The 22,957-nt window shown below is 38.9% G+C and overlaps 1 protein-coding gene across 1 annotated transcript in view; it reads right to left on the bottom strand.

Moving 5' to 3' along the window:
• SNTG1 (syntrophin gamma 1) overlaps positions 1 to 22,957 on the bottom strand; it is a 1,301,402-nt gene that overhangs the window by 527,112 nt on the left and 751,333 nt on the right. The window contains exon 4 of the mRNA XM_049854568.1: positions 21,228 to 21,362. Coding sequence (XP_049710525.1) covers positions 21,228 to 21,362 — 135 coding nt within the window. The remainder of the gene's footprint in view (positions 1 to 21,227; positions 21,363 to 22,957) is intronic.

Below are 22,957 nucleotides of genomic sequence, written 5' to 3'. Positions count from 1 at the left end.
GTTGTCAAGGATTTCATTTTACTTGGATCCACAATTAACGCCCAGGGAAGTAGTAGTCAAGAAATCAAACAACATTGCATTGGGCAAATCTGCTGTAAAAGATCTCTTTAAAGTGTTAAAAAGCAAAGATGTTGGTTTAAGGACAAAGGTTCACATGACCCAAGCCATGATGTTTTCAATTGCCTCATATGCATGCTAAAGTTGGACAATTAATGAAAAAGACTGAAAAAGATTGATACCTTTGAATTATGGTGGTAGGGAAGAATACTGACTATACCATGAACTGCCAGAAGAACACACAAATCTGTCTTGGAAGAATTACAGCCAGAATGCTTCTTAGAAGCAGGAAGGCAAGACTTCCTCTCACATACTTTGGACATGTTAACAGTAGGGACCAGTCTGGAGAAATGTACCATGCTTGGTAAAGTAGAAGGTTAGTGAAAATAAGGAAGATCCTCAATGAAATGGATTGACATAGTGGGTGCAACAATGACTTCAAGCATAACAATAATTGTCAGGATGGCAAAATAGCAGGCAGTGTTTCGTTCTGTTGACTCCATGGCATTTAAGAACGGCAACAACATAAATGGTATTGTTTTCCTTATTTCCTTTGAAGTTCTCTTTGTTGGTGTAAAGGAATCCCAGTGATTTTTGTATGTGGATCTTGTATCCTGCTACTCTGCTGAATCATTCCAGTAGTGTTCTTATGGCATCTTTGGTGTTCTCTTAGTATTATACCAACTGTGAGTAGGGATAGTTTTACATCTTACTTTACAATTTGGATTCCCTTTTTTTTTGCCTTTTAGCTCTATCTAGGACTTACAGCACAATGCTAAATAGGAGTGGTGATAAAGGGCATTAGTATCTTTTTTCCTCTTCTCAGGGGGAGTGCTTTCAGCCTCTCTCTCTCAAGAATGATGTTGGCTGTTGGTTTTGTACAGATGCCCTTTATTATGTTGAGGAATTTCCCTTCTATTCCTATTTAATTGAGGGTTTTTATCAGGTACAAGTGTTGGACTTTATCAAATGCCTTTTCTGCATTGATTGAGATGATCATGTGATTCTTTTCTTTTGCTCTATTTAGGTGGTGGATTATGTTGATTGATTTTCTATTGTTGAACCATCCTTGCCTACCTGATATGAGTCTTACTTGGTCATGGTGTATTATTTTTCTGATATTATGCTGGGTTCTAATGACTAAAATTCTGTTGAGAATTTTTGCATCTATATTCATGAGAGAGATTGGTCAGCTGTCATTCTAGGCATAGTAGACCATATGACTGTCTGATTCAAAATGACCAATATTAGTCTATTTCAGCTCACTAATGCCTAGGATAATGATGTTTATTATGCATTCCATTTCATTTTTGATGATTTCCAATTTTCCTCAATTCATACCTCATACATACCAGATTTCGATTATTAATGGATGTTTGCAGCTGTTTCTTCCCAGTTTGTGTCATGCCACATCAGCAAATGAAGATCCTGAAAGCTTGACTCCATCTACATCATTAAGATTGACTCTACTTTGAGGAAGCAGCACTCCCCTAGTTGTATACTGAGTGTCTTCCAACCAAGGGGTTCATCTACTGGCACTCTATCAGACAACATTCCTCTGTTATTCATAAGGTTTTCACTGGCTAATTCTTTTCAGAAGTAGACCACCAGGTTCTTCCTATTCTGTCTTAGTCAGAAGAATATTTCAAGATCTATCCCGTAGTAGTAGGCTGTCAGTGAAAGGTAATACCCATATGCCTACATGGAAGACCAGTTAATACGACTATTATTCAAATTTACAAACCAACTACTAAGTCTGAAGATGATGAAACTGAAGATTTTTACCAACTTCTGCAGTCTGAAATTCATTGAACATTCAATCAGGATGCATTGATAATTACTGGTTATTGCAATGCAGAAGTTGGAAACAAAGAAGAAGAATTAGTAGTTGGAAAATAAGGCCTTGGTGGTAGGAATGAAACTGGAGCTTGCATGATAGAATTTTGCAAGACCAATGTCTTCTTCATTGCAAACAGCTTTTTTTTCAACAACATAAACGGTGACTATACATGTGAATCTTACCAGATGGAATACACAGGAATCAAATCAACTACATCTGTGGAAAGAAATGATGTTAAGCTTAATATCATCAGTCAGAACAAAGCCAGGGGCCAACTGCAGAACACACCATCAATTACTCACAAGCAAGGTCAAGCTGAAACTGAAGAAAATTAAACAAGCCCACAAGAGTCAAATGACCTTCAGTATATTCCACGTGAATTTAGACACCATCTCAAGAATAGAGTTGATGCACTGGACACTAATGACTGAAGACCAGACGAGTTGTGGAATGACATCAAGGACATCATACATGAAAAAAGCAAGAGGTCATTAAAAGACAGGAAAGAAAGAAAAGAACAAAATGGGTGTCAGGGGAGACTCTGAAACTTGCTCTTGAAAGTTGAGTAGCTAAAGTAAAAGGAGGAAATGATAAAGAGCTGAACAGAAGATTCCAAAGGACGGCTCAAGAAGGCAAAGTAAAGTACTATAATGACATGTGCAAGGAGTTGGAGATAGAAAACCAAAAGGGAAGAACAGACTCAGAATTTCTGAAGCTGAAAGAACTTAAGAAAAAATTCAAGCCTCGAGTTGCAATACTGAAGGATTCTATGGGGAAAATATTAAACGACACAGGAAGCATCAAAAAGAAGATAGAAGGAATATACAGATTCACTGTACCAAAAAGAAGTGGTCAATGTTCAACCACTTCAGGAGGGTAGCATATGATCAGAAATCAACGGTACTGAAGGATGAAGTCCAAGCTGCACTGAAGGCATTGGAGAAATATGAGGCTCCAGGAATTGACAGAAGGCTAATTGAGATGTTTCAACAAATGGATGCAGCACTGGAATTGCTCACTCGTCTCTGCCAAGAAATTTGTAAGACAGCTACCTGGCCAACTGACTGGAAGAGATCCATATTTATGCCTATTCCCAAGAAAGGTGACTCAAACAAATATGGAAGTTATCAAAAAATATCATTAATACCACTATCAAGTAATATTTTGCTGAAGATCATTCAAAAGCATCTGCAGCAGTATGTCAACAGGAAACTTCCAGAAATCCAACCCAGATTCAGAAGAGGATGTGGAGCCAGGAATACCATAGCTGACATCAGATGGATCCTGGCTGAAAACAAGGGAATAGCAGAAGGATGTTTACTTGTGTTTTATTGACTATACAAAAGCATTCAACTTTGTGGATCATAACAAATTATGAATAGTATTGTGAAGAATGGGAATTCCAGAACACGTAAGTGTGCTCATTAGGAACCTGCACATAGATCAAGGGGCAGTCATTCGAACAGGACAAGGGGATACAAAGTGGTTTAAAGTTAGGAAGGGTGTGCGTCAGGGTTGTATCCTTTCACCATACTTATTCAATCTGTATGCTAAGCAAATAATCCAAGAAGCTGGACTATATGAAGAAGAATGGAGCATCAGTATTGGAGGAAGACTCATTAACAATCTGCATTATGCAGATGACACAACCTTGCTTGCTGAAAGTGAAGAGGACTTGAAGCACTTACTAATGAAGATGAAAGGCCACAGCCTTCAGTATGGATTACACCTAAACATAAAGAAAACACAACTGGATCAATAAGCCACATCATGATAAACGGAAAAAGACTGAAGTTATCAAGGATTTCATTTTACTTGGATCTACCAACAACATCCATGGAAGCTGCAGTCAGGACATCAAAAGACACGTTGCATTGGGGATATCTGCCGCAAAGGACTTCTTTAAAACGCTGAAAAGCAAAGATGTCACCTTGAAGATTAAGGTGCTCCTGACCCAAGCCATGATATTTTCAATCTCATCATACGCATATGAAAGTTGTACAATGGATAAGGAAGACTGAAGAAGAATTGACACCTTTGAATTGGGTGTTGGTGGAGAATATTGAGTATCCATGCACTGCCGAAAGAAAGAACAAATCTGTCTTGGAAGAAGTACAACCAGAATGCTCCTTAGAAGCAAGGATGGCAAGACCGCGTCTTACATACTTTGCACGCGTTGTCAGGAGGGATCAGTCCCTAGAACAGGATATTATACTTGGCGAAGTACAGGGTCAGTGGAAAAGAGGAAGTCCCTCAATGAGATGGATTGACACAGTGGCTGAAACAATGGGCTTAAGCATAATGTTTGTAAGGGTGACGCAGGACCCAGGTAGTGTTTCCTTCTGTTGTGCACAGGATCTCTATGAGTCAGAATCAACTCGACGGCACATAACAATAACAACCAATTTTTCACAGAATTCTGTTATACTCTTTTTATTTCAGAAGAGTCTGTTGTGATATCCTCCCATCTCATTTCTTATTTGGGTTATTTTCTACCTCTTCTGTTTTTCTTATGTCAGTTTGGCCAATGGTTTGTTGATTTTGTTAATCCTTTCAAAGAACTAATTGTCTTCTTGATTCTTTCTATTGTGTCTTTCTCCATTTCATTTGTTTCTGCTCTAAACTTTATTATTTCTTTTCTTCTGGTGACTGTGGGCTTCTTTTGCTGTTCTCTATTTGTTCAAATTGTAGGGCTAACATTTTGATTTTGGCCCATTCTTTTTTGATGTGTGCATTTGTTGCTATAAATTGAACTCTGAGCACTGCCTTTGCTGCATCCAAAAAGTTTTGTTACGATGCGTTGTCATTCTCATTTGATTCTAGGAATATTTTTATTCCCTCTTTTATTTCTTCTGTTACTCAGTTGTTTTTAAGCAAAGTGTTATTTGATTTTCTTTCCTTGCTCTTCCTGTTACTGATTTCTACTTTTATGGTGTTTCGTTTAAAGAGAACGCTTTGTATTACGTCAATGTTTTGGATTTTATTGAGGGTTGCTTTGTAGCCTAAAATGTGATCTAATTTGCAAGATGTTCCATGTGCACTGGAAAAGAATGCATACTTTGCTGCTGTTGGGTGGAGTGTTCTGTAAATGTCTATGAGGTCAAGTTGTTTGAGTGCGGCCTTTAGATCTTCTCTTGCTTTGTTGAGTTTCTTTCTGGATGTTCTGTCCATTACAAAGATTGATGTGTTGAAGCCTCCTACTATTATTGTGGAACTGTCGATTTCACTTTTCAGTGCTGTTAGAGCTTGTTTTATGTATTTTGTAGCCCTATCATTAAAAAAAATTTTTTTTTTTTTTTTTTATCGTTAGGTGCATAGATATTTATTAGGTTTATGTCTTCTTCATGGATTGTACTTTAATAATTATATAATGTCCTTCCTTGCCTTTTATACTTGATTTTGCCTTAAAGTCTATTATATCTGATATTACTAATGCCACACCTGCCCTTTTTTGGTTACTGTTTGCTAGATATATTTTTTCCATCCTTTGATTTTTAATACATTTATGTCTTTGTGTCTAAAGTTTGCCTCTTGTACACAACATCTTAATGGGTCTTTTTTTTTTATCTGTTCTGCCACTTTCTCTTTATGAGTATGCTTAAGCCATTTACATTCAGTGTGATTTTTGATAGGTATGAGTTTATTGCTGTCATATTGTTGTGCTTTTTATTTATTTATTTTGTTGATGTTTTCTTTGTTCCTCTTACTTTCCTGTGCTGTGTTCCTTTGTTTGTGGATTTTCTTTTCTTTCATTATTATAGATTTTGTGTTTACTGTCTTTTTTTTTTTGGATGGGTTAGGTTTGTTAAATTTCTTTGTGATTACCTTTACCCTTATCTTCCTAAGTTTGAACCAGTCTTTTATTTTGATATCACCTTAACCTCCTCTTCATTTGAAAATTTGGAAACCCTGGTGGCGTAGTGGTTAAGTGCTACGGCTGCTAACCAAAGGGTCGGCAGTTCGAATCCACCAGGCGCTCCTTGGAAACTCTATGGGGCAGTTCTACTCTGTCCTATAGGGTCACTATGAGTCGGAATCGACTCAATGGCACTTTTTTTTTAATACCTACACCATTTATTCCCCTTTACATTGTTTTCAAGTTGTTATCATTTACAGATTGATATCTCTGTTTCCCTGTTTTAAGTCTTTTAGTTTTATTATTTAGAGTACTTTAACTAGGTTTGTGTCTGCCTCATGGTGTCCTGTGGCTTGGGAGGAAGGCTAGGAGGTGACTCACAAGGCTAGGTGGGAGGGACAAAGAAAAGCAAGAAAGAGAAAATAAAAGAAAAATAATGGCAGCATTGTGGAGGCTGGAGAGCTGTTGGATGGGTACAGGGCAGACACCAGATGGTGGTGGGCTGATGCACCATGGTGGGGGGTCAGGAGGAAAGGGGGTGATGTACTGGGCTAGGTGGGAGGTAGAAAGAAATGGGAGAAAGGGAAAAAAGGAAAAGCAAATGAAAGTGGTGGCATGGTGGAAGCCAAAGGGTGGGGTGGGGTGGACCTGGGAGTTGGTGAGAAGGGCAGGAAGGTGATATATGGGCTAGATGGGAAAAAGAAAACCAGATGAGAAAGAAGAAAAAAATGGCAATTTGGTGGGTGCTGGTGGGTGGGGGTGGGACAGACCTGGGGCAGTAGTGGGACAGCGGCTCTCTGGCCACCATAGCACAGCAGTGGCCTGTGGGACACAGGAGAGATGGTGTATGGGGTTAGGTGTGGAGGAGAAAGAAAAGAAAGAGGGAAAAAAAAAGGATGGGCAGGACAGGCCAGGGAAGTCTTGTATTGTGGACTCAGATGTGGTGGCTACTAGGATGTGGGGGGTCTTGCTTCAACTCACCAAAAGGATAACGTGTGGGAAAGCATATTTCTACAGTTATTGGGTGCTCTGCCTCCTGTTGGGAATTCTGTAAATTTGCCTGTCAGAACACCCTGCTGGAGTTGTTGCTGGCAGTGTCCCAAAATGGCAACACTGTGCCATGTTAGTTGGCAGGGGACCTCCACTTCGTATCTCTCCTTTTTCTCTTTTCCATCAGTTTCTTCTTCTGTTCGATGATTTAGTTCTTTATTCCTTCATTTGATGCTCAGGGTACCAGTACTGATGTTTTATTTAATTTTTCAGGTCTTTGCTACAGAGGGACAATGGCATAGTGCCTCTGCCTAGGATGTCATGTTGGCTTAACCTCTATATAAATTCTTTACACAAATAAATTCTTTATACATATACATACACACATATGTATACAAATATACATATCTACACATATAAAAAATTATTTAGATGTACTAAATGTTACCCTAATACCTCACAATATGTTTTCTCCTTTTCAAAATGAGCATTTTTGAGCTTGATATAAAAATGCCACGATGATACTCTGAATACCTATTTTTTGTCTCCTCCTTTCCGCATACTTTTGTTAATGACTTTTTTTGTTCTACTCAGCCACCTGTGACTTATGACCCCCAACATAAAGATTAGAATCCAGACATCCGGCATGTATATCTTCAGTTTGATAAGGAGAGGTCCAGCATAAGGAGTCTCTTGTAATTAATTGTCTTGTAATGTATAACTCATATGACCATCTGTGGGCTATGTGCCTAAAAACACTGTCAACACTTGTAACAATGATACATAATCTCTAATGTAAAACTGCCTTTCAGGACTCTATGAAGACAGTCAGTGTTGCTGTTGGGCTTTCCATTGGTGTCACTTCCTAATAAACTTTCTCTCTCTTTCTGACTTGGAGTATGTTTCATTGGCTCAGCTGCTCCAGGGCACAGACCCTAATCTGACAGCACCAAACATATGAAGAAGTTCAAGGGGACTATAAACACAAAATACAGACTATTTTCTCCCTGAGAAAGGAGGAAAATATCCTTGGTAAGGGAAATTTGAGGGTCTCAGAGCAACTGTAACATTTTCTTCTTAAGCTGGTGACAGGGCACACGGATGACTGTATTCTTCTTGTTCTTTAAATTCAAATAATATGCTATAAGTATTAATTTATGTAAATATAGTATACATTTATTCTAAATATGATATACCTGTAAAGGTAAAATTAAAAGCATTATAATCAATAACCAAATGTAACTAAGCAACATTGATTTTAAAATTCAATTTCCAATTCCCATATAGATACTAGCTCATGACAAAACTTTTACTAGCATGATGAAAGTAAAAAGTGTTCTGAGGATTTTTTGATGTTAAAGATCTGCCGTGTATTCTGAGTTTATCTTTGGAAGCTTTAGAATATATTTTTTTGTAGTTTAAAGTGAGAGTAGATAGTCATTTTCTAAAGTTTTTATTTTGTAAAAAATAAAATCTAAAAATATATTTGGCATCCCTGGATGGTGCAAACAGTTAAGAGCTCAACTACCAGCTGATAGTTTGGTGGTTTGAAGCCACCCAGAGGCAACTTGGAAGACAGGTCTGGCAATCTGCTTCCATAAGGTCACAGCCTTGAAAACTCTATGAAGCAGTCCCACTCTGCACATATAGGGTCACCATGAGTCAGAATCCACTTGATGGAAGCTAATAACAGCAGCAGCAACAACAGCAAATACATTGTAACAATGGTTAATGAGTGTGCTTATGCCCTTAAACTAAAATTAGCCAGCTATTTATCTTTGCCATATTTACTTTCTATCTTCATAGATATTGATATAGGTATTTTTGCTGAACCATTGTGGTTAATTACAGACATCATGACACTTCGACCCAAATATTCCAGCACATTTCCTCTAAGAACAAGGGTATTCTTGTTTTCCCAATATTGTTATCTCCCTAATGTCATTATTGTTACCAAGAAATTTAAGATTGCCACAATGATAGTATCTAATGTATACTCCATAGTTTGTTTCTCTAACTGGTTCAAAAAAACCTTTATTTTTATATGAGTATTTTTTCCAGTCTAGTATCCAATCAATATGCTGTATTATTTTCATGCCTTAGTCTCCTTCCTGCTCCTCCTTCACTTCGAGCCCTGACATGAGCTCCATGTACCATCGATGCCACACTTTGCTCAAAGAAGCCCATTCAGCTTTGGTTTTGATGCCACTGTTCCTAACTCTAATTAATTTTTCTTGAGCTAATTTTTGTCAGCCACTCCTGTAACTCTGCACTCCTTCACTGGCTACTCCTTGGTCAACGAACATGCTCAAATCTCAGATATTGAAGAATATAAAGAAGCGGGGAGGGGGGCTTTTTTTTTTTTTGTCATTCTATGCACTTCTTGTGTCACCCTCTTTCTACTGAAGAGCAGGCTTCACCCTTTCTGCCTTCCACTTCCTGCTCAAACAGTTGCAGCTCCAGGCTTTTCCACACCCAGAAGACAAGTCAGATTACAAGGTTTGAGCACACTGGCTCCTCTTCTCTTTACTTTTTTCAGTCAATTAACTTTCTCTCTTTCCTATCTTTCCATGAGAAAAAATCATTCCCTGAGTAGAAATTCTTTGAAAGCTACACAAAAGTTGGTGGTATATAAATGAGGGGCTACTAGGATGATTAATAACCATTCCCTGTCCTCCAGGGTCTCATGGTCTTTTGCAGGATGCAAACATGTAGACAGAAAAAGGGCAATAAATGCCATTGGAGCTTGAGGGAGAAGTAAGAATACGCCCAGTGGAGACTCCAATTATTTCCAAGTCTGGGAAGTTGTCCCTGGCTTTGCTTGTTTGCTTTGCCTGCCGTACTCAGACATCTTTCTCTGAGGCTTGTCCATATGGAGTTCTTACAAGCAATTCCACCTGCATACATTTCAAATTCAACTTTTATCTGGCTTCTCTCTGGAACTTGGTCTTCTTCCTCAAATCCATCCCTTCCTTAATGGCACTATAACCCACCAGCCACTTTTCCTGTGTTATCGTTATCACTTCAGCTCACATGCACCCCCGTTATATCCCACAAGTAGCATGTCCCATGACAACACGAGCAGATTACTGCATGCGCTTTCGTAGTGTGGTAGTTCTACACACTCTCCCCTCTGCTAAGAATGTCTTCAACCCATGTATATCTTGCAAAATTCTAGCTAACATTTATAACATGGTTTCTTTATTATCTCCTTTGAGAGGAAGTCACTGATTTAAAGTTTTTTACTCTGTGCTATCACCATATGTCTATATCTGCCACACTGTATCATTTCATGTTAATAAAAATATTATTTGTTGATCCCTTATTATGTGCTAATGACTGTATTACCTCTTGCATGAGTTTAATCTTCATAATTACCTAATGAGGTAGATACTATTATCTTCATTTAGTTATTTACATAAAGAAATTAGATAAATACTATTATTATCCTCAGTTACATGTAGGTAAGCTCATGTCATCTAGCTAGTAAGTGGAATAAGCTGGCCTGGTCCAGTCTAATTATAAGTCCATGATTTGTCTGTTTATATGGCTGGATATTCATTTAGAATGTGAAGTTGTAGGCGACAAGGAGCATCTTATTTAATTTAGGATCCATGGGTGGTGCAAACCGTTAATATGCTTGGCTGCTACCCAACAGTTTGAAGGTTCAAATCCACCTAAAGTACCCGGGAAGAAACGCCTGGAGAACTACTTCCAAAAAATCAGCCACTGAAAACTCTATGGAGCACAGTTCTACTCTGATATAAATAAGCTCACCAAGAGTAGGAGTTAATTCCAAGGCTACTGGTTATTTACATTTCAGTCCTTAAAACCTATCCCTATTACTAATAGAAGATAACTGTCCATGGATTAGATACAGTCTTCCCTAATACATTATTTTCTTAGAATTATTTTGTGATTAGGTATATGTTAGGCAATAATCCCAAACACCATCTACCTCTATACAAAGTATTATAATTAATGAAGTAGAAGATGATTTTTATCATATGAGTTATTTGGGGATTGCTGCTGTTGTTAGGTGCCGTCGAGTTGGTTCCGACTCATAGTGACCCTATGCACAACAAAATGAAACACTGCTCGGTCCTGTGCCTGGGGATGCAGAACACAAAATATTAATGATTTTTAAATGTGAATATGCTAACGTAAGGAACATACCCAGGAGTCTTGTGGTGCTGATCCACATTGGGAGATATTTTACACCAAATATATTACACTAAATAAGTTAACAATCTGGATTGGTGAGCCATGACTATTAAAGAGGCATAATCTATTATATGTACGCCCATTACATGAAGACCACAAAAAGGTTTATAAATTAGAGACCTAATTCAATATATGTTATGCTGATTGCTTGTTATTGTCTTGGTTCTAGTATTTGGCTGAAAACGTGCTTGTTACTGTTCCTACCTACTTGTATTTCTGTAATTATTCGTTCGATCAATAGAAGAGATCCTGGCATCCCTTGGACGAATTTTACCAAGATGAAAGGCAATAAGCTGCAAAAGTAATATGAAATAATTGATATTTTGGTCCCAAAAGTGAATTATTAAGAACTTGTCAATAAATTTGCCTTATATGTAAGAAGAAAATCATATGCTAAAATTGTTTTAAAGATAAAATTTTTTATCTGTAATGGATAAATACCCTCAAAAACTCTGTGTTAATAAAATGTGTAGGCCTGGGAGTCTTAATACTTTCAGGATATCCTTTATGTCCTTAATGTGCAACATATACTTAAAGATGGATTTTATGAGAAACATTAGCTCAGTTTATAGTGGTCTAAATTTTTTTTTTCTATCAGTGTTATTATTGTTCTTATGATAAATATTATTCTCTTTCTTTTCCCTTCACTTGGAAACTTCTGGTTTGATAACAGCATGAAAATCTACTACTGAGTAGCCATATCTGTCACAATCAATGGAGCAGCCAGCAGTCAGGAGCATTCCTGCTACTGTGTACCCAGTCTGAACTGCTGCCACCACTAGAACCATTCACCATGGTCACCACCCAATACCTGCAGACCTTGCTCTTACTATAGCATGGTCTTCTCCCCTGGAAGCATAAGCCTTGGAAGCTTTAGAACTATCATTGACTCTGGTGTTGATTGTCAACTGTTTCAAAAACAGGAACATCATGATAGGAACAGAAAAGAAGGTATTTCAGCACCATACTGTAACTTAGGAATCTGTGCAATAACAGTAATAAAAAAGGACACTAGTTTTCAAGGTAAGGCCTTTTTATATCCCTCTCTTATACACCACAACTACCTAAACAGTGAGTAGCTACCTATACCTACTTTTTAATTCTGAATAATGTCCTTTGATTCGTTCTTCTTTCCTGATCTTACTTCAGATCATTTGTGACAGGTGTCTACCCAAAACTATAGTTCTGGAAAGGAGGAGCAGAAACATAAAATACTCCCAAATGTCTTGTCCATAAACACGGAATCAAAAGTTAAAAAAAAAAATCAGAATTAAACTGATAGTTCCTCTATCAATTTTACTTACCAATGACCTCATTACATTTAAAACTGATTTGGGAAAATAAAATGTATTTAGGTAGACTAGTTCAAGTTATATATTCAAATAGGTAGTTGTTGACAAACAAGACAACTTTTAAAATTTAAAAAAAAATACTGTGTGTGTACGTGTGCATGTGCACTCGTGTGTGTGTATATACATAGATTTGATCTGTAGACTGAGGAATAGCTCTAAACGTCACACTTCATATCTAAGGCTACACATACCACGTTTCCTGACGACCTATGAGAACCAATCACCAGTAAGTACACTATTTCTGCTACAATCCTTCTCCTGATCAAATCTGCCACTGATAGCAGAGCTCTTACAGTCACTGGGCCTGCATCATGTCACATTCTATGCGGGAGTTGACACCAACTCCAAGGTTGAAGGTAGACATGACATCCTCTTAATGTTACCCTCAGAAAATCATGGTTATACCTAATGGGATTATGAACTGCCTATATTCTCTCATACGGACAATTAAATGACTTTGTTTGATTTATTCTAAACTCCAGCAATGCCCAGTTGAACTCTGCTGAGTACTGATTCTACTGAAGAGGTTTAGCTGGTATTTCTGCGACGTGCAAAACTTAATCTTCAAGATTTTACTATCTTTAACGGCATCATATTTGAAAATGGTGTCTGTTGTGATGAAATATAAAGCTATCTTGTATTGATTTTAGCCACATTGGCCTTCTAAAAATATTTTGTCAATATTCAAAATTGCATAGGCTGAATTTAATTTTCCTTCAAGGCAGGCTGGAGGAGGATAGATCATATTACTGAGACAGCCATGACTCTGTGTGACTTAGGGTGTAAATCAATCAGGAACAGCAAAGACCAAAGTGTGATTCTAGGGAACGAAGGAGGATGATGGCTTTCTTTTACATTAACTGGCACTTAAACCATCTGACAACTGTCACCTATCATTCTGACTCTGTACTACCTGCAACTAAGACAAATAATCACTGTCTGCATTTTGTTACTGTTTCCAAATTACCCCAGCTGGAAAAGGTCTTATCTGATATGAACTCAATGCTAATGCTTATCAGATAATCTCAACAAATTATAGAATGTTCCTAAAAAGCAGATAATACAAAGCCCTAGGGCAAAAATCCAGACGGTTACCTGGTGGGACTCAAGTAAATGTATTTGATATCACGACCCTATTTTTGCTGTTGTTTTTGTTAGGTGCCGTCCGGTCGATTCCTACTCAGAGAACACTATGTATGACAGGACAAAACATTGTCTGGTCCCCTGTCATCCTCACAATTGTTACTATGTTTGAGTACATTCTTGTAACCACAGTGTCAATCCATCTGATTGAGAGTCTTCCTTTTTTTTTTGCTAACCCTCTGCTTTACCAAATATGATGCCCTTCTCCAGAGACTGATCCCTTCTGATAACATATCCAAAGTACTTGAGACAAAGTCTCGTCATCCTTGCTGCTCATAAGCATTGTGGCTGTACTTCTTCCAAGATGCAGATTTGTTCATTCTTCTGGCAGTCCATAATATATTCAATATTCTTTGACAATACCATAACGCAAAGGCATCAATTCTTCTTTGGACTTCCTCATTCGTTGTCCAGCTTTCATATGGTATTTGAGGTGATGGAAAATATCATGGCTTGGGTCACGGGCACCTTTGTCTTCAAAGTGACATCTTTGCTTTTTAACACTCTAGTCTTTTGCAGCATATCTCCCTAATGCAATACATCATTTGATTTCTTGACTGCAGCTTCCATGGGTGTTGATTGTGGATTCAACTAAAATGAAATCCTTGACAACTTCAAACTTTTCTCCCTTTATCATGATGTTGCTTATTTGTCCAGTTGTGACGATTTTTGTTTCCTTTGTGTTGACGTGTAATACATACTGAAGGCCACAGTGTTTGATCTTCATTAGTAAGTGCTTCAAGTCCTCTTCACTTTCAGCAAGCTAGGTTATCATCTGCATATCACATTTTGTTAACGAGCCTTCCTCTAACCCTGATCCCATGTTCTTCTTAATATAGTCCAGCTTTTCAGATTATTTGCTCAGCATACAGATTGAATAAGTATGGTGAAAGGATACAACCCTGATGCACACCTTTCCTGATTTTAAACCACACAGTATCCCCTTGTTCTGTTTGAGCCACTGTCTCTTGGTCTATAAACGGTTTCTGTATGAGCACAATTAAGTATTTCACAATTTCCATTCTTTCCAATGTTAACCAAAACTTGTTATGATCCACACAGTCAAATTCCTTTGCAGAGTCAATAAAACACAGGTAAATACTATTTCTGGTATTCTCTGCTTTTAGCCAAGATCCATCCGACATTACTAATGATATCCCTCGTTCCAAGTCATCTTCTGAATCATAGCTCTAGTCAATGAGAATTTTATAAACTTTTCCAAAACAAACCCATTGCCATCGAGTGGATTCTGACACATAGTGGCCCTGGAGGAGACAGCAGAACTGCCCCATAGAGTTTCCAAGGAGCACCTGGTAGATTTGAACTGCCAACCTTTTGGTTAGCAGCTATAGCTCTTAACCACTACGCCACCAGGATTTCCAAAGGATCAATATTTTACAGGATTTCCCATATATAACTACATTAAAAATGTCAGATGTGTCTTCCTTCTGCCCAGTCCCCCACCACTCCCTGATTTCTCCTTGTTCTCTCACAAGCTTCCTGGCCGCTAGGCAGGGATCCCTGAACGAGGCTTAAGCCCCTATCAGATGGAGGTTATTATTGAGTTACCTTCACTATTAAGTCCATGCCAATGGCATTCCTCAGAGCTGAGCTCCAACAGTTCGCTAACAAAGTTTATCAGGGTGCGAAATTTTGCACTGACCCCTGCCTCCATCACTGTCCAAGCTATGCTGCCCTCCCTAATTCCTGAAGCCAGTCAGGAAGGAGAGTTTTCTCCAAGGTGTCCCTTTGCATTTCAGTCCTGGTTCCCTCCTTTCTCACAGAGGCCCGGCCTCACATACCTACCATTAATTTCCCAAATCTGGACTCCTGCTACCAGTGACTTTCTGTGATAGGTCCGTGACTCAGAGTAAGGAGTGCTGGGTGTTGGGTGATCTGCCAATCCTTGATCACCAGACTAGCATTTCATCTGACTCTATTCTCCACCCCCTTCAGTTCTGTGCCTGTGCCTCTGAATAAGCTTTTTTCCTCCTCACTCCCAGGTTTACCCCTCCATGTTTAGTGGTTCAATATCAGTCACTGAGTCCCCTCCCACAAACAGCTCCGATGTGGAGAGTCCCACAAGGCCTGCCCTACTTCCTCAGTGCTCACTCTCCAGGGCCTGCCGCTGGTCCTTCTGCTGCCTGTGGTTCTGTGCCCAAGGCTGTCCCTCAGGCTGAGCTGGGGCAGGCCCAGGATGAAAGATAACAACCCCTGAAACAGCCCTCAATGCAGGGCACAGAGAGCTTGGAATATAAATACATGCTGCAGTGGTGCTGAGAATGTCGTGCCCCACAGTGCCTCAGTGTTTTGTGGTAGAATTGAGCTTCACTTCTTTCAGAAGTGGACCACCTGGTTACAGATTTATATGAGCTGCCCCGCCCTCATCCTGTTTCCCCATCCCTTGCCAGTGCTTCACAGCTTACCTCCCAGAAAACACCAACACGTGCCTTGCCCTGAGAACCTTCTCCCGACTTTTCAACTAACCCTAGCTGATTGAGTGCAGCACAATTTTTGTTCAAATGCACAGATATGACCTTCTGTTCTCACACATTTGATGATTATCTTTGCCCAAATCCCCTAGTCCTTCAAACTCAACCTAATATTAAGTGAAAATTTAAGATTTCATTGTAGAGAGACACACTGTTGAAAACAGAGGTACTACATTGTAAAGGGTCTGTTTTCCAGTGCAAAAGTGTTTGAACACTTTATCTGAGGGTTACAAAGGCAGACAGAGGGAGCTCTACCTGCACCAATTTCCTAGGGCTAGAATAGAGCCTCATGATTCCAGTTACCTTGTGATAGGACACAGAGTTTCTCTAGGTAATAGTTGCCAACCAGATGCTTCCCTGGTTAAAGTCATTTGTCCCAATAACCAAACAGATACTGGAAATGTATGGGATCTGCTTAATTAGCAGTGGGCCAAAAACAGCTGAGGCTTTCCTTCTAGGATCAGTCCTGTAAAGGGACAGAGTTGCCTTTGCCTTGTGAGGGGACAGAGTTTCTCTAGAGAGTTGGTGCCAACCAGATTCTTCCCTGGCTAAAGTCATTTGGCCCAATAATCAAACAGATATTGGAAAGGCATGTGATCTGCTTTGCTAGCAGTGGGTCAATGAGAGCTGAGGCTTCCCTTCTAGGATCAGTCCTGTAAAGGGACAGAGGTGTCTGTGCCTACCTCTTGGGTCAAAACCACCCTATTAGCAGACACCGGCAACATCAGAAGGCATCAAGTCAAGCTTGGGACACCCCCCCACCACCACCGCCAGAGACCACTTGGCAGCGCTGTGGCACATTCACCATCAACACTTGGGCTAGGCCAAGCTGGTGACAAGGGCACAAGAACCAGTAGGGAATCGACCACTGAAAAAAAGAGCAAAGCAATGCTTCAATTGCAGGGAAGGGCCCTCACTCAAGTAAAGAGAATTTTTCCCAACTGCCATGAAGAGCAGTGGGGTAAACTTTTGATGGAGAAAGAGTCTGTGAGGTGCAGGTGGGATGGACTCATGAGTGTTGGAAGCTCTGAGACTGACATTATAATGTGAGTCATTCTAAGTTTTCTTTTCCAATACTCTTTAATTATAATTTATATGCAACAGAATGCTTAGACATTAAGCATAGTTTGATCAGTTTTGACACATGTACACACATATGAAGTCATTATCCCAATCAAAAACAGAACACTTCTGAGACCCCAGGAAGATTCCTCAGCCCCCTTTCTAGTCAATATCACTCCCCCTCCACAAATAATCCTTCTGATTTACCTCACAGATTAGCATTCCTTGCTCTTGAACTTCATGTGAATGTAATCAGTTGTACAATATAATGGCTTTGCAATTCATCCCTATTGTTCCATTCTTTTTATTGTTGACTAGAATCCATTTTGTGAATATACCACAATTCATTTATCTGTTCACAACTTGGTTTTGTCTGTGAATATTTGTGATGTGATTACTTTTGCGTACGGCCTTTCTAGCCATGTCTTGGAACTCCCACCCAGGTGATTGTGTGATAGGATAATTGTGGCCTACCAAGGGGATTTGTCAGTTTTGCCTTAAAAGAGACAGTTTCAGCTCACAGAGAAGGAGCTCATCACCACCAAGGAAAGAGGGACCAGCGGGAGAGACCCAGCAGCAGAGATCCAGCAGCAAGAAACAGCGTGGTGGGCTTCCTGGCCCACTGGGAGAGAAAGCTGAGTGCCTTTGGGCAGAGGCTTAGGACCTGTGAGAGGTGTGCCTGAGAGCATGGCTGGGGAGAGGCTGTCCTGATGGAAGAACTGTATCCTGAATATTCCTGAGCCTGAATTGTAACTGTTACTTCCTTAATAAACCATGTAATTGTGAGTGAGGTCTTTGAGTTCTACGTGGCCATTGCAATGAATTATTGAAACTTGTAAAGAAGTAGAGAGCACTATGTGAGGGACGGTTGGTGTCAGAATTAGCAAGGATGGCAGAGAGAGGAGGCTTGTCTAGTCTCCACCACATAGGAGTCAGCCTTGCGCCTTTGGTCTTGATTCTCCTTCCCCCTTGTGAAGTCAGAGAAGCTCAGACAGTGCCCCCAAGCCATTTTTACAATATTCTTACATAAGTCTTCTTGTAAACTTATATTTTTATGTCTCACAGAGAAGTAGATAAGCCTCAAGGAGTGGAATTACTGAGTTACGAAGTAGACTTATATGTAACTTCATGAGAAAATGCCAAATAGTTTTCCAAAGTGGTTGGCAAGTTTATACTCAAATGCAGAATTCTAAGTCAATCACATCATTGACAATAGTCTTTTTTTTAAAGCCATTTTAGTGGATGTAAAGGTTTTTTTTTTTAAAAGCTTTATGTGTTGTGGTTTTAATCTGATCTGCATTTCCCTACTGACTGATATCTCAAAACATCTTTTCATGCTATTCTTAACCATTTGGATGTTTTATTTTGTGAAGTGTTTCTTCAAGTTATGGTCAGCTTTTCTTTTGAGTTGTTTGTTCTTTTATTGATTTTTGATCTTTACATAATTGGGACACAAATTCTGTGTCAGATATATATATATATATATGGCAAATATTTTCTCCTGTGGTTTGTGTATCTGTGGTTCCCTTTTCCATTTGCTTAAGTTTTTTTTTAAGCAAAAATTTTAATTGTGAGGAAGTTCTTATTAACATTTTTTCTTATTTTATTAGTACATTTTTGTCCTAAGAAATATTTGGTTACCCTACAGTCACAGAACTATGTTCTATGTTTCTTCTAGAAGCTTTGTTGTTTTAGGTTTATATATTAGTGTAGGATCAATCTAAAAAAAAAAAAACTGACATTATTATGAGGTAATTTTTCTTTTTCCATACATGTAGAGAATTGTTTCAACACTATTTGTTGAAAAGATGTTTCTTCCCTTTTGCATTTACTTGGCTCCTTTCTCAAAAATCAGTTGACCTCATAAGTGTGGATCTATTTCTGGACTCTATGAAATGTGCTACTGAGTCATATGCCTAGACTTATCAAATTATCACACTGTGTTTATGATTGTAGACATATAGTAAGCTCTGACATCATGAAGTATAAACCCTCCAACTTTGTTCTTCTTTTGGCTATTCTAGGCCTTTTGTAAATTTATGTATTTTATAATCAACTTGTCAATATCTACAAAACATTCTGGGATTTTTTGGTACTTTCTTGAAATATAGGTCAATTTGGGGAGAAGTGGCAACTTATCAATATTGAGTCTTCAGGTTATGGTCACGTTATGTCTCTCCATTTACTTGTCTACGTGTTTTAATTTCCTTCATCACTGTTTTTTCGTTTTTAGGATAGAGTTCTTACACATCTTTTTTTAAATTTATTTTTCAGTGTATTATGTTCTTTCATGTATGGTGAATGACATTTTAATTTCATTTTCCAATTGTTTGCCGTTAGCTATAGAAATATAGAAGTGCAATTCATTTTGAATATTGTTCTTGTTTCCAACATCTTGGCTAGATTTGTGTGTTGTTTTTTTTTTTCTTTGTTTGTTTTTTGAGACTCTATAGGGATTTTCTATGTAAACCACCATGCAATTTACAACTAAGACCAGTTTCATCTCCTTCTTTCCAATTGTTATGATGTTTATGTCCATCTTCTGTCTTCCTGTCCCAGCTAGAACAAAGTTGAGAAATGAGGCCTTGTTTTCACTCTCAGGAAAAGGTTAACAATGATGTTAGTTGTAGGTGTTTCTTAGGTGTCTTTTCTCAGATTATGGACACTCGCTTCTATTCATATTTTTCTGTATTTTTTATAAATAGGTGTTGAATTTTGTCTAATGCTTTCGTGCATTTGATGACATTTTCACAGGGGTTTTTTTTCCTTACTTTTGTCTGCATTCTCTCTAGGATTCCGAGCTTTATTCACGTACACAATTCCCTTAGAGGGAGTGACAAGGTCTGTGTGCTCTAGCTCTTTCGACTACAGCATTTAAAATCTTTAACGGTACTTCAGTATTGAAATATGAAATTTTACAAATTTTAACATTTTACTGATCTAAGACCTTGTGTGATATATTTATTCCAGGGAGTTACATGAATCATACTTCTCCACTGAAAAGATCTCTTCACTGAAAAAAATTTAATTGTTTTTTTTAAAAAGGGAGAAAGAAATTTACCTCTATTCTTTAATTAAGGAGAAGAAAGGGCAACCCTATGGGAACTGTTTAATCAGCTGTGACCCCTAGATTCATGATTTAGCATGAGTAAATGCTCCATGACAAAAGAATAGTTGACAGTGTACAAAAGTTCATTATCTCTAGCTCACAAGGGGCTATTGATTCAGGACCTTGGGTGCCTCCCATGGATGTGAGTAGGAAGTGATTGAAACCTCAAGTTCAGCACCATTCACCAGCAACAAACACTCCCAGGTAAGTCTGTGAAAAAGCTACAAATCGAATCTTCATGCTAAATAGCTACAGATGTCTGGTGAATTAAGGCAGCACACTGAGCCCTTTTCATAATTTTCTTCTGAGTTCACATATGGCAACAATGCTAGGATGCTGTTTTTGATTCCATTTCACAGTGAATTGCAAACTCTAGAACTTGTCTTTTTTTATGAGAGGATCTTTTTATCCTATGAAATCTACCTCACCTAAGGATGTCTCCCAGAGCAGTGCTCTGGTGCCAGTAAATTGACCAAATGGTTTTGAGTGTCAATTTATGGCTCTTTCTGAGGCTGAATTAGCAGCAGCATAATATGTCAACTGATTAGAGCACTGGCTAGAAGAACTTGCTGCAACACATATACATAACTATATCAAGGCTGTCCACAGGATTATTCATGCACAGTCCCCTGAAGAAAGCATTCACGTGGAGTTCAGTGACCTTTACCTAAAGCCTTCTGCTTCAATGATGCTGAGAGATGGGCTGCAACGGGCACTGGCTCCAATATTTTGAAATATAAGACCAGAGCAGGAGACCATCTGCACAGACCTCTTTTCATGCTCCATGTAAGAGGAAGGAGCACACACACTTAATGTAAATAATCTCCAGTGATTAGAAAATATGTGTGTCACTGCAGCAACACAATGACAACTAGGAGCCTATAAGATGTCTTGCTGGGAATAGGCCCTAAATATTTGGTGTGGACTCAGGCATGTGTACTTATTAAGGGCCACTGCTTACTTAACGATGTAAACAAACATTTATGCATCACAATTGTCTAAGCACTGAAAGTAAAACCATATTAAGAGTTTTCGGTAAATAAACATTCATTAAAAAAAAAAAAAAAAAAACAGCACTTTAACAGAAGGAAAAGCTACTTACACCTGAATAGAAAGGCTCACCAGACACACAAATCACATCCTGCTCCTGGATCATCAGCAGGTCCTTGGCCAGATGCAGCCGCACTTTGAAAGGCTCCTGATTACCATCCTGCAGCAAACAGATCCCCGTCTTTGTCTTCAGACCAAAAAAAAAAAAAAAAAAAAAACAAAGAAAAAGAGAAGAGCAAAACAAACAAATTCATACTTAGCTTATATGTTGCTGTAATTTTATGACCTATTTATAGCAAAACATGACCAATAACATTTGAGAGCTGAGGAAAAAATGATTAATCCGAAACTTGATAATGTAGCTGTGCAGCCTCCACTGAGACATACCCCGCTTTGCTGTGTGGTTCTCCACCCCCTGCAGCCGCCAAGCCAAGGCTTCCAACTGCAGTTCGGCAGGACCACACATTGGCCCTAACCGCAGTTCGAATATGGCGTCAGAATCCCACGCACTTGAGAACCAGGATTTTGGTGCATGCGCAGGACCTGAAGCTCTGTGTCCTGTGTATGTCCTTGGATGTGAGCATCACCAACATGATTCAGCACCTGACTTCCAAATGTGGACACTGAAGCGCTAAGGGCCGAGAGTTCCGAGCACCAAATCCAACCCCCAGACGCCACTGGAAATAAAAACCTCCCCAACCTCTTTCAGCTGCTCCTTGTTTGTGCGAACAATAAATTGCCACTTTCTGTTTCCCTTGCAATTGGTGGTCTGGTGTCCGTCTTATTTTGACCAGCTAATAGGACGGGACAAGAACCCATGTTTGGTTACAGCTGCAGGGAAAAGAGGTGCCCATGCCATTTAAAGTGCACCTGTCAGAAAAAGTCCTCCAAACGTGGTAAGTAAGGATTAGTCACATTTTATATACTATATTCAAAAAATGACAGTTTTATTTTATATTTATAATACACTTATCATTATCATAGCAGCTTTATTGAGAAAAACTTCATATACCATACAATTCACGGATTTAAGGTGTACAATTAAATATTTTCAATATATTCCAGAGTTGTGCAACCATCACCATAATCAATGTTGGAATACTCATCACCTCAAAAAGAAATTCTTTGTTCCCCCACTTTCTTTCTCCGTCATAGAACTTTATATCTAGCTAACAGCTACTGGGACATCTGCTATTTCACCACCCCTAGGAACCCAAAAGCCCTGGTGGCATAGTGCTTAAGAGCTACGGCTACTAACCAAAAGGTTTGAATTTACCAGGTGCTCCTTGGAAGCCATATGGGACAGTTTTACTCCGTCCTACAGGGTTGCTATGGGTCCGAATTGACTGACAGCAATGGGTTTGATTTTTTGGTTTGGTAGTCATCAACCTCCTACCCCCCGCCCACACACACACTCACAGAGGTTGGATGAGGAAACAGGATAAGGCGGTGAACTGCCTAAATTAGCACAGTTATTTAGAAGCATAGCTCAGATTAAGACCCAAGGTTTTTGACTCCCGATCTAATGTTTTTGCCTCACACATTTTGGGGAGTTGTAAAAAAAGACTGTGAAGACTTCAGAACATATACGTCGTAGCTTTAAACTGGCACCTTAATAATCACTGAAGCATTCCTTGAACCTTGTCACACTTGAAGCATGTTGGTGTTAAAACATTCACCCAGATAATTGTAAATATTCTCTCAAGCAAAGGCACTCAATGTTCCCATTTGTCAAAGATACAGAGGAAAATTCTTTTAAGGTAGAATATAGTATCTAGCTCT

This window comes from Elephas maximus, chromosome 15 (assembly GCF_024166365.1).
Source record: "Elephas maximus indicus isolate mEleMax1 chromosome 15, mEleMax1 primary haplotype, whole genome shotgun sequence".
Taxonomy (NCBI): Eukaryota; Metazoa; Chordata; class Mammalia; order Proboscidea; family Elephantidae; genus Elephas; species Elephas maximus.
The sequence above is the reverse complement of the archived record's forward strand: the minus strand, read 5'-3'. Positions and strand labels throughout refer to the sequence as shown.